At 42.0% G+C, this 12,198-nt stretch overlaps 1 protein-coding gene across 2 annotated transcripts in view; it reads right to left on the bottom strand.

The window, feature by feature from the left end:
- Positions 1-12,198, bottom strand: part of pag1 (phosphoprotein membrane anchor with glycosphingolipid microdomains 1) — a 50,977-nt gene that overhangs the window by 14,321 nt on the left and 24,458 nt on the right. For both annotated transcript variants that reach the window (XM_062436517.1, XM_062436518.1), the window contains exon 2: positions 889-1,120. In XM_062436517.1, the coding sequence (XP_062292501.1) occupies positions 889-1,076 (188 nt within the window). In that variant the 5' untranslated portion in view covers positions 1,077-1,120. The remainder of the gene's footprint in view (positions 1-888; positions 1,121-12,198) is intronic.

The following is a 12,198-nucleotide window of genomic DNA, read 5'->3' as shown; positions in this document are numbered from 1 at the left end:
AGCAGAATAACCAGAGCTGACAGGATATCAATATAAGTGAATGATAAATAGAACAAATATTTGTACAACAGAGATGTAATGTGACCTCCTGTTTGGAGGTGTTCACATTCATTCAGGATGACAAGGTCTTTTTTCTATCTGCTTTTGGCTTTTTAAACCAAATGTTGTCAGGCCTGTAGCAGCTGTGGATGTGAGACTGGTTTCTGACTATGGACAATTCCAACAGTGATGCTGACATCAACCTGTGTACCTTTTTGTATATAATATTATTTATTGAATATTGTTTGTAGGCTAAATCACTCCTCTGGAACATTAAAGCTCTTGTCTGCTCTATATTAGGTTACAAACTTTTACAATACAATAAGTTGTACAGATGTGGATGTTGGAATTCAAAGCATAAAATCATTTTAACTTCATAGTCATTGTTTCATTATAAATCCACTCCAACTCTTACAGGAACTACATATCTATGAGTGACCTCTTAATTTCCTCTGTTTAAATACTCAAGTATGTGTTCTACTTTATCGACATACTCCTTCATTTATCGTAGTAAAGTCAACATAGCCCGGAGAACATTATTTACTATTACTCAGCAGCACTGTTCCTCGTTGTTGCTGCACTGATAATTACTGTGGCTAAGAATGCCCTCTCAGGTATTTGTGCTATTCTCAACACTTCAAAACACAGCCGGCATTTCCAGTAATAGTAGATTCTATTTAGATAGTTCAACCTGAGGACATGTCATCGCTTAACAATAAGAAGGTATTATCAAAACACACATCAACTGTTCCTAGTATCTTTTAGATGTGTGATTATATGCTAGAACAACACTAGTGCTACCATATACATAGGTCATGTGTATGTGTGTTTGTGTGTGATGGTGCTCACCCCTGGCAGCTAGCACATAGCAGCAATAGCACAGAGACGAGCAGCAGGGCAGTGAGGGTACTTAGGGTGATGACTACGACCAGCTGCCCACTGCCCAGCCACGACGCCACCCCGCTAGCAGCTGCCGCCCCTGACCTGACGACACCTGCCTCCGGCCCCCACCATACTCCACTCACCACCGGAGCCATGACGCATCACACTGTGGGAGGAGAGGACATCGGACAGGTACCAGCTGGGGAAGAACAACAAGAAAAAAAAACAACAGAAGATTAAGATTTTGTCATTTCATTTATATTATGTCCAGACTGAAAACCTTCAAATTCAATTTGATAATTGTAATGATCATTACATCTACAGAGGGTTTTAAAACCCAATATTATATTACCATACGCCAACATTAAATACAATGGAAGAATCTGTGTGTTTCTTTTTCAGAGGGCCTTAAATGACTATTGTTGGTTGAGGATGAACACAGTTTACTGAAGGATAACATACTGGATTGAGCTGATTTCCTTCAGCCCTTAAAACACAGAGTTCTGGATGAAGACAAACAACTTCATGAAAACACAAACAACTTTACATTTTGATTTTTTAAAAAGATAGACTAATTTCCAAAAATGAGCTAGAGCCTGTAGTTTTTAACAAAAATGACTACAGTTGCAATAAACAGTTGTGTTATTGGGGACATCTTTGAGCTGCGGATTTTGTACACCAGTGAGTGCTTACAGCAGGAAGATGATGTATGTGGGACAAGCTGAAAATAAACTCCAACACCCAATGCTGATTGTAATGACGGAGTGCAAAAGTGTGACTCACTGATGTGTTTTTAATAGTTTTTGGAAAACAATTAAAGTCTGCGGCACAAAGGAATACGCTTTAATCAGGCTTTTACAGATTGGTGGTTGTGGTCTTTTTATATAATTTGATTATCATAAGAAACAGAAAATATCACCAGAGTTATCCAGTAATTGTTACTAAATCTGTGTACCATTCACCAGCAGCTCAACTGCAGCCTGTTACCAAATATAAATACCAGCAGGTGGCAGCACAGAGCGCAGTCAGACTGCAGTGCAGACAGTGATCAGCCTCAGTCTGCTGCAGTGGCCCTCACACTAGAGCCTCCACAACTGGTGTCTGGGGCTATGCGCACAGCATAAGCAACCTCATCACGTCTCAGTCTAACAGCCAAAGTTGGGTTTCACTGAATTGATGGAACCCCTGATGTTATCACGGGTGATTTATGTCGGTGTGTGTGGTGCTGCGGCTGAGTCACGGTGGAGGGGTGGGGGGGATCAGGCGATGGCAGGAATGAGCTTGAGCCTCAAAAAACTCCAGACGAAATAAATGTGAAGTGGTGGGTTAGTTACACAATGTGTGTATGCTGCGTGTGCATGTGAGGACATTTGGCACTGCAGTGTTTATGACAGAGGAAAAAAATGATGAGAAGGTGACAAACATGCTGAAAATCACAGGAAGTCAGGAGTGTTTTCTTTCTGGTAATTTACCTATCTGCGCTATTGCCGACAAGACAGATGCAGCAGAGCTGGAAATCAGAAAAAGATGACAAACCTATGACAATCTATCTTTTCCTAGTCTGGCGTGTGCATGAGACCAACTCCTGTCTGGAGCAAAGTGTATGTATGTGTGTATGTGTGTGTCTGTGAGTGTGAGTGTGTGTATCTTGTGCTGGCGGTGAAAAACTCCATTGTGTCTCTCTCTGCACGGCTATGTTAATGCGACTGGGGAGTGTGGGAGTTGGGAAAGCGTCTTCCTCATCTTCTAGCAGTGAGGAAGAACAAGTTTTGGTGGTGAATCAGATTGAGCTGCAGAAGCCAATTTTAATTTCTTCAAAAAGGACTTGCGGAATTCCTGTTTTGTTGAAACACCCATGTTTTTTATCCCCCCCGATGAAAGATACACCAGGTCTCATGTTGCTATCAGAGTAAATGGCTGAACACAACCTTACATTGACACCTTGGATGATTAGTCAAGTCAGCCTTGCCTGGAAGAGAGCTGATAAAGAAGGGGGCGGATTAATGCTTGGTGGAAGTAAAGCACTGAGCTGAATATTATTCTTGGAAGGTGGTGTTGCTCTGTGTGTGTGTGTGTGTGTGTGTGTGTGTGTGTGTGTGTGTGTGTGTGTGTGTGTGTGTGTGTGTGTGTGTTTGAATATTTGAATGTATCAAATACATATTAGACAACACAACAGACTGCCTGCTACCTCACACATAGTCTGTTCACACACACACACACACACACACACACACACACACACACACACACACACACACACACACACACACACACACACACACACACACACACACACACACACACACACACACACACACACACACACACACACACCAGCTTCAGCCGTGTGCATTGTATATAATTCTCTCTCCACTCTGTCCACTGTGTCTTGCACACAGGACACTGTCTTCTACACATACTTGCATGCACACTCCAATCCCTGATGTGAACTTGTGTTTGTGAATCATAATCTTGTGGTACAGCCTCAGAATCTTAAATCAAGGTGGAAACACACTCTTACTCTCTGGGATGTGGACCCTGATTTGAATCTACATGTGATCAAAATGTCGTCAGGTCTTCCACCTCTAAAATGACTAATGCCTGTTAACTTCCTTATCCGGTCTCGTCTAAGAGGTTCGTGTCCAGGTGCCACTGTGTGCCAGCTCGCATGTGTATCTCTCTGCTGGCACTTAAACCAGAATAATTACTGGCTGCCACAGCACTGTGTCACCATGGCAACATTCCCTTCTACCCATCAGCGCTATTTATGGTGGTAGAGAGAAAAAAATCCTCAGAAATGTTTTTGAAAGCCACTCACAGTGGACTATGAAGCTGCAGGTGTGTGTGTGAGTATAGTTGGGTTATTAGTTTTTGCTTGGGCGATTATGTTGTTACTTTTAAATGTCAGCCTTTGTTGTAGTTCTACATGAGGATTACGATGGTGATGATGATACAAGTCAAAGTTCAGAGTCAGCTACTAAACTTCATTACTAAAAATCTACAATCCCAAAAAAAACTGGGCAATGCCCTCTGCTGAGTAAGAACATGTGATATGATCAAAAGCTCCAGAACAGCTACTTCCTGGATAGCTTGATACCCTTCATTAATAATTTTGGACATTAAAAAAAATGCATTCCACAAATAGTCATAGTCACCAATAGTCGCATAGAAGTTTTGTCCAACTAAAATCAAATTGAATCATCCTTTTTGAAATCAAATTACTGTCATTGTGCTTTTAAAAATGTATTGTTAATAGTTTTGTATCATTAGAAAGAAGAAAAAAGGTCTTTGCATAAATATCAAAAACGCTCCTTTTTGTCTCAGCTGGCTGGCTACCTTGTTTAATTGATGTTAGCTGGCAGGTTACCAGTGTTACACTGAACATGGGCAGAAAGTGTGTCGCTAACAGTGACTTTGAAGAGCAATGAGCAAACCAACATCCAACAGATGGAAGTGACATTTTCAGGTATCTTAACATGCTGTTTAATGTGCTGCAGCTGAGCCGATAATTAGCTATTTACTCACTAAGTGACATTAGTGGTGCACTTTTCACTGGTGAATGTTTGTTCGGTGGCTCATTCAAAAGCTAAGGTGCAGAACAAGACATATGTTCATGTTTGTAAGTTAGATAAAAAGGAGAATTTAGTAGGAATGTGAGGTGTTCAGAGTTTGTGGCTCTTGTGTTGTGTAGCTGGATGCTATCAGGCTTCTGCTCTGAATGCCACGTTATCGCTTTATACAAAAATGTATTTACTGTATCGAATTAAGGACTCCAGCTACATAAGCAGATGATGTAACTGTGTTTCATTATAAAATTACAAATCTTTGCTTTGATCTTTTTTTTTTACTCAAAGGAAAACACAGAAAGTGATTTATGGAGCAGTACTGTATGCTGTAGTAGTAGTTGTAACTTAAATAACACATTCTTCTTTTTACAAATGTTGAGTTGAACATTGAACTCATAAGCAATAAAACACACCCTTTCCAAAACTAAATACATGCTGGGGTTTTCTGCAGCAGCCTTTCTTGGTCTAGTATGCCCACTAGCATGTGGTGGCTAAGGTTTAGCTAATATTAGCAAATATAAGAAAGATATTGCAGTGTAACTGACCTAAATAAATTAGTTTCTTGACTTTATGACTCTTAGATTAGCATAATTAAGCATTCATTCATTATTCAGTAGGGTTGGGGTGGCTGCTGTTGGGCAAATATTACTGTATACATAGCTCTGCTTTTAAAGTAACATAAAGGTTGTTCTCTGAGGCTAAGAGCCTAAACACATTCCTTGCAATTGTGGCCATTCTCTTTCATTTCAGTATTCCATTTCACTCTCCCAGTGTACTATGCCACATTTTCAGTCAAAAAATCTCTACCATCTTCACTAAAATGGTATGAAGAACCTGTTAAGTACAAACACAGATCCATCTCTGGATAACATTTCTGAAATATTTCCCTGCTGAGTAGAAAATATGTGCAGAGTAAACCATTCATTTTCCCCTGTGAGGATACACTTCATTCTTGATAAATAACACACATAAAAGCTCTGAGTATCTTTTCAGTGTGGAAACTCCTCACACAGACACCATGTGATCTGAGACAGCAAGCCAAGGACTACAACTGTACACTCGTTACACTGTCATTCTCTTTCTCCTGGTACTTTCAGGCTTTGAAGAAAGAAAACAGAAGCCTTGGATCAGAGACAATCAGTTTGGTTGTCCTCTGTTTCATGCCACAGAAAATAACCGACTGGAAAAGCCATTTGAAAAGGAATGTGTTTTGGGAATTAAAGGCAGAGGTCCAAATTCTACCCTCACCCAGCTGTACACACACAAACACACAGACCTGAGGTTAACCACAAGCCCCATCAAGGAATGCAAGAAACTACAGCCAAAGAGCCATGAAATCCAACCTGAGCCCTTCTGCTCTAAAGGCTACCTGACACAGCAGTGAAGCAAATCAGCCAGGCAAAGCTGTGTGTGTGTGTGTGTGTGTGTGTGTGTGTGTGTGTGTGTGTGTGTGTGTGTGTGTGTGTGTGTGTGTGTGTGTGTGTGTGTGTGTGTGTGTGTGTGTGTGAGGGAGTTTGTTGGATACAGCGAAATACAGAGGGATAAAACACAGAATTAACATCCACAGGCAGTGCAGTGCTTCAGTTTCTGTGGGTGCCTGTGTGGCTCTGTGACACCTCCCTCTGCAGGATCCTCAGGGGGCGCACAGACGGTGAGGGTTTACAGCTGGATGGGCTGCTGAGAACAGAGCCCCAGGAAGCTTCTCATAAAGAGAAAGCCAGAGGCAGTTCTACAATAATAAATAATCCAGTTATTTTAGGGGAGAAAAAAGCATCAACTTTCCTTCAGCATTCTTGGTGTGAAGCTCTGCAGCAACTCAAATGAGCATTACCAAACTTATAAAAGGAGTCGGAAGAGAAGAAAGTGATGACTAAAGTTTATTCCAAACAATAGGAATTTTTGCTGTTTGGGGGGATGGAGCAGGATTGCCTATTTGGCTGTGATCTTTCTTTGCAGCAAAAATATGAGTACATGCACATATCCTGCACCATTAGTGATACCTATTTCCAGTAGTTCTGCAAAGACTATAAGCACAACCCAAAGACCTTTTGCTCCCTAAACTTGCAGGGCCTCTATACTGTTACTTTTTCAACTGTTACGTAAACGCTGTGTACAAAATTTGGTATTAAACCAACCAAAAGGAACAATTGACCTCTTCACATCAAAGCCTCTCCAACAAGCTCTGTCATCTTCATCACACTCAAACAGCATGTAGCTTTCTGTGCTAGCATTGTAGGCTAGCTAGGGGGCGACAAAGGGGGAGTTGCTTTGCTGATACCCAATCTGACATCCACCCTCACCAGGGCTACTAAATCAGCACAAGCAACATGTAGATGCAAATAGAAGTGCCTACACATAAATTACAAGTACACCAATACACATCAACAATACTACAACATTAACATACATATATAGAAATTTCAATTAAATGCACACATTTTAAAGAACTTTTAAAAGATTTTCATCATCATCCTATCTTTGTGAGAACATTTTGGTTGTATAAATATAGGAAAACAATGAACATAGATCCACATACATGAGCATAATACACACACACACACCACTGACCATCTTGTGTCCTGACCGCAGGGCCATTTGGAGGGTGGGGGTGGGAGAAATAGGGGGAGGGGAGAAGGAGGACAGCGGACTGATGCCAAGAGAGGAGAGAGAATGGAAGATAAAGGAAAAGAGGGGGAGAGTATGTGATCAAGATGTGCAGCAACTATGCTGCAACCAAAATAAACACAAATCAACATGCAAGAGAGAGAAACAACCAGAGGAAGTGATGAAAATATAAAAAGAAGAAGAAAAAGAAGTGATAAATAATAATCATAATGACACACCCATCCCCTGGGACGGTTGATGAAATACAATTCCCTACAGACTGCAGGGACCCTGGGACTCTGCACCGACTGAGACAATGCAATTACGTGTACACACACACAACCACAAGTATACATAGACACACAGCTATACACATGTGTTGAATCAGATGCTATAAATACTAGCAGCAAGTTTCATTGCCTGTGTGAAAATGTATTTGCGTGTGTATGTGTTTGTGTATTTGTGTGTATGAAGGCAGGTGGGTCATTGTACATTTAATGCAAGTCTAATTTACTAATCACTGTTCATCTCTGCATGTGTGCCTACGCGTCTGCATGCTCGTGTGAGCATGAAAACAGGTGCTTCTGATTAAGGGACATAATCTGCGTTGCCTTGGTAACGCTGCCCATCCTAAGGGTTAAAATAGTTTTAGCATGAGAAATTGATCTATCCTCCCTAAATGGGGAAACTGAAACTGCATAATTTAGCAAGGCTCTCCCCCTCTTCTCCCTCCCTATCTCCCTCCCCTCCCTCTCTCATATTACAGATATGTATTATATCTTCATCCATACACGGAGAGCGTGCTTCTCTCGCTTTCATGATACACTGGCTATATCTGCCGGCAGCACATCGATCTCCCACTGGGGACATAACAACGAAATCTGAAGCATTTTTCCCCAAGCAGATAAACGTTCCCTCCCTCGAGTTTTTCATGATTCAAAGAGATACAAGAGACATCCAGGGTGCCGAACAAAGGGCTAAACCTTTGTTCCACACCCTGCAAGACTCCTGTACTCCCTCTTTCATTTAAAAAAAAATAAAGCATCCTAACTTTCTACTGGCCACATAGAACACAATATATGCACAATCCTCTCTGTATATACTCTACCACGATGAAAACATTGTGTAGGAAGTAGAGCTAGGTCCTGGCAGGCTGGCCTTGTGGAAAACTGTAGGATCTGGTTTCAAGACTCCAACCTCATCTTCCCTAACCCTCGAATCCCTCCTTGCTGCAAGGCCACAAAAACAGCAACTTGTGTCTTATGTCTTCACTATAAAATGACCCCCCCCCCCCCCCCCCTCATGATTTCCGTTTCCTGCTCTGACCTCAAAGACCAATCACAGCCCACAGAGGCTCTATGAATATGTGCAGGGTTTTGTGTAAACATATGCGTGTGCCTCTCTAAAATCTGCCTCCAGTTAATGTCACACAGCCCCATGGGAAAAAAACATTTCCTGTCTTCCTCTGCTGGCCTTCAAGCACACTGATGACCCTGAACTCTTCAGAGGCCTGCAGATGTTTTTCACACACACTACTGAAGCAGAAACTACTATATTCCAACTGGATGAGAACAAAGCTATAACTGAACTGATGCTGAATCACATCTAGCGATTTGCTTGTCAGACTACTCTGACTATGACATGCAAATTTTATGGTATTTTCGTAACAAAGAGAGGATGGTAATCTGCTTAAAAAACACAGTGCTTACAATTGGGAGTTTTTTAGCATCTTTTGTATTGTTTACTTCAATACTCCTTTTTTCTGCTCCTTTTGCATTTCTGGGAAGCATTTGTCCCCTCTTTCTACTACTTTATCTCCCCTATTATCGTCTCTCTTTTTTTGCCAAAGCCTGAAGCCATTGCTCTGCATTTAAATCATTATGACTCGATTCTGGGAGCGTTCGTCCAACTCAGCTTGACAATGTGTGTCTGTGTTAAAGCACTAACACACTCTATGGGAAAAAAACACTCAGTTTTTTGCCTTTCAGCCTTTCAGTTTCAGTTCTACTTTTTCTCCTTCCCTCCCTCCTTAAAACAGCTTTCTCAGACTTATTTAGCTGTGTCTGTCTTAGTCATGAATCTTTCAATTTCAATACTCCCTGCTGCTAGAAAAAGTGGAAGTGTATCGTCAATCTGAAAACAGAACATCTGTGACACCAAAAAACCCACAACTGACCTCTGAAAGTGGCAGAGGCAAAAACTTCCCCTGACACACTGTTAGCGGTCATATTTTCGCTGTGCTGCTCAGAAAGCAAACAGTGGTTAAATTGAAATTTAATGAACTGAGCAGGATGTTTTTTATACCGCACGGACTGAATGAGCACTTTCATTCCCAAAACTCCAGCAAAAAAACCCAAAAAACATTCTGTCACTGTCTCAAACTGATTAGCTTTGTGACATCCGCTCATAATAAAATGCTAAAACAAAACCGAATTCAGTAATTGTGCAGTCGAGCAGTTTTCTGTGATTAAACAAACCAGCCAGGCGTGTCATCCAAATATGGAAATGGGTGCGCACAGCGTGAAAAAAGAGATGGATTGTTGTAATGATTTCGGGGATTGTCACTCACATTGTAAGTGACCTTCTCCACAAAAACCAATGGAGGGCTGGGGGGAGGGGGGTTGAACTGTTGAACTCTGGGAGTTTGAGGATAAGAAGCATGGAGCGGGCTGAAAAGTGAGTGTGCAAACAAAGGGTGTCTGTCTCTCCGTGTGTGTGGATGTCTTGTTTCTGTTTGCACAGTTGGCAGCTCACAATATCAGTTTAACTCCTGCAGTTCAATTAGTTTGATACTAAGCACATAAACAGACACTTCCCCTTTTTCTTTTTTTTTTTAAAGGAAACTGAAATGTTAACTGAACTCATATAATCATACACACACCCCTGATTAGAAAAAATAAATACATTTATTCATTACAGAACGACTGGGCACGTAAAATGTCTCCATCATTGTCACCTTGAGATGAAGATTAGCATTAAGAGTGAATAAGGAATGGATACGACCACATCATTATTCAGTGGCATTGGCCTTTATGTGTTGAATAGCCGCCAAGATAAAGGGATTATCAGGGTAGATGAAATGGGATGAAGGATATCGTATGTGTGCGTGTGTGTGTGTGTGTGTGTGTGTGTGTGCCAGAGAAATCCATTGAGGTAATTCATTCTAAAAGCTGCTAATGAGATGCAACAGATGCCTGTAGATGCACATTCTCACTCTGGCACAGACACACACACACACACACACCGACATTTTCTCTATCAAAGATGCATTAACACGCACCAATATAATTCTCATTTCCTTCAGGCTTTGCAACCACTGAAACTCATCATGCAACACTTCATTTATCTCCTCCTAGCTTTTTGGACAAAAGGCGCGGAGCAATAGTGGAAATGAACAGAGGCTATGTCTGTTTGTCTGTCCATGTGTGAGCAGATGAGCAACTGAAATGGAAATGTGAGCCGTCTTTACAAGGCTCTAACCACAGCAGGGGTGGGTTTATTAGAAGACCCAGACGGGCCAAGTGGCGGGGGGTCAGACCCTTCCAAACCACATTGAGGCTGTGTGGAAGAGGGAGCACAGTTCGGGTGTACTAATGTGTGTGTGTGTGTGTGTGTGTGTGTGTGTGTGTGTGTGTGTGTGTGTGTGTGTGTGTGTGTGTGTGTGTGTGTGTGTGTGTGTACATATGTGAGGAGAGGTTAAGGAGAGGGGATGATGGGAGACAGGAAGGAGTTAGGATTGAAAAAGTGGAAGGAGGCTTTTGTTTAATATCACACAACACACACACACACACACACACACACACAACACACAACACACACACACACACAACCCTGGCCCTGCTGATCTACCTCCTGCCTCACATAAACCACAGGTTCTTTCTTCTATCTCCTTGTTCTGTTTTCTTTCCTACAGCTTTGCATCTTGTCCTTCTTCTCTTTGTCTAATCTGTTCTCCCTGCACCTCTCTTCATCCTCCTGCCCTCAACCTCTTCTCTCACCTCTCCCACTCTCCCTCCAGAGCCTCGTCCCCCTCCAGACCATAGCATATTCAACACGTCTGCTAGACCATAAAGATATGGTAAAATATGGAACCCTGCAGGGGCTCAAAGGCCACTTCTACAATCAGAAACAGCAGCTGGGGGTGGGGGCTGGACGGATGGGGTGGGGCGTCTGGGGATTGCAGCCAAACATAAATGGCAACCTCTATAAGAGGCAGTGGGGGGAGGATGCTGCAAGACACAGCAACCTTCAGACAGCAATCTTCAGATATCTGGTTTAAATCTGTGCAACACACGCCTAAGCAACTCAGGAAGATTGCACAAGACAGATATTCACCTTTTCCACAATTCCATTTGATTTCTCATTTCACAAGCCGAGGCTTACTCCATATTTCATGTCGATGAGTAGAACGAGTTTTCAGAGGAGAGGAGGCACTCAAGATCAGAAAAGAGAGAAAAACTGGCAGCAAATTTGGAGGGAATGTGCACAAAATGTTTGTTCCTATTTCAAGCTGCAAATATTTCTAACAAGGTTGACCTGCTACTATAGTTACTACTATCACCTGTCATTCACCAGTAAAGATAGCAGACACATATGTGCTGTGGATGTCTCCTTTCAACCACAACTGAAGCCAAAAAATGCATAATCACACTGCTTAAAATTCTTTTTAGACAAAATGCTTACTATATGCACAACAGCTACATAAAGCAGGGCTAAATCATGTATAATGGATACATAACAGTATACACAGTAGAATAATTATTTACAAAGCTGCGATGGCTGCCACAGCCCTTCTCAAATCAGTTAATGGGGGCTGCTCAGCGTGTCCCGAGGGAAAGCTGAAAACCAAATGAACCAAGTAACAGAATGCCTGCTGGTGGCGGAAAATCTGCCGTCAATCACAAACGCGTGTACACAATTATTTAAGCGCACGAACACTTGGGGAATTCAGACACACCGTCAAACGCTCACACGCGCCGAGTCGTCCAAATAGAGACGAGCCAATTAGCAGGCGACAGACATGAGCGTGACAGACAGAGATGGAGAGTGAGAGAAGTGAAGGAATACATTAAAGTAGTCAAGGGTGCAGAACTGCAGTATGAGAGGC

Source organism: Scomber scombrus, chromosome 16, assembly GCF_963691925.1.
Source record: "Scomber scombrus chromosome 16, fScoSco1.1, whole genome shotgun sequence".
Classification (NCBI taxonomy): domain Eukaryota; kingdom Metazoa; phylum Chordata; class Actinopteri; order Scombriformes; family Scombridae; genus Scomber; species Scomber scombrus.
The sequence above is the reverse complement of the archived record's forward strand: the minus strand, read 5'-3'. Positions and strand labels throughout refer to the sequence as shown.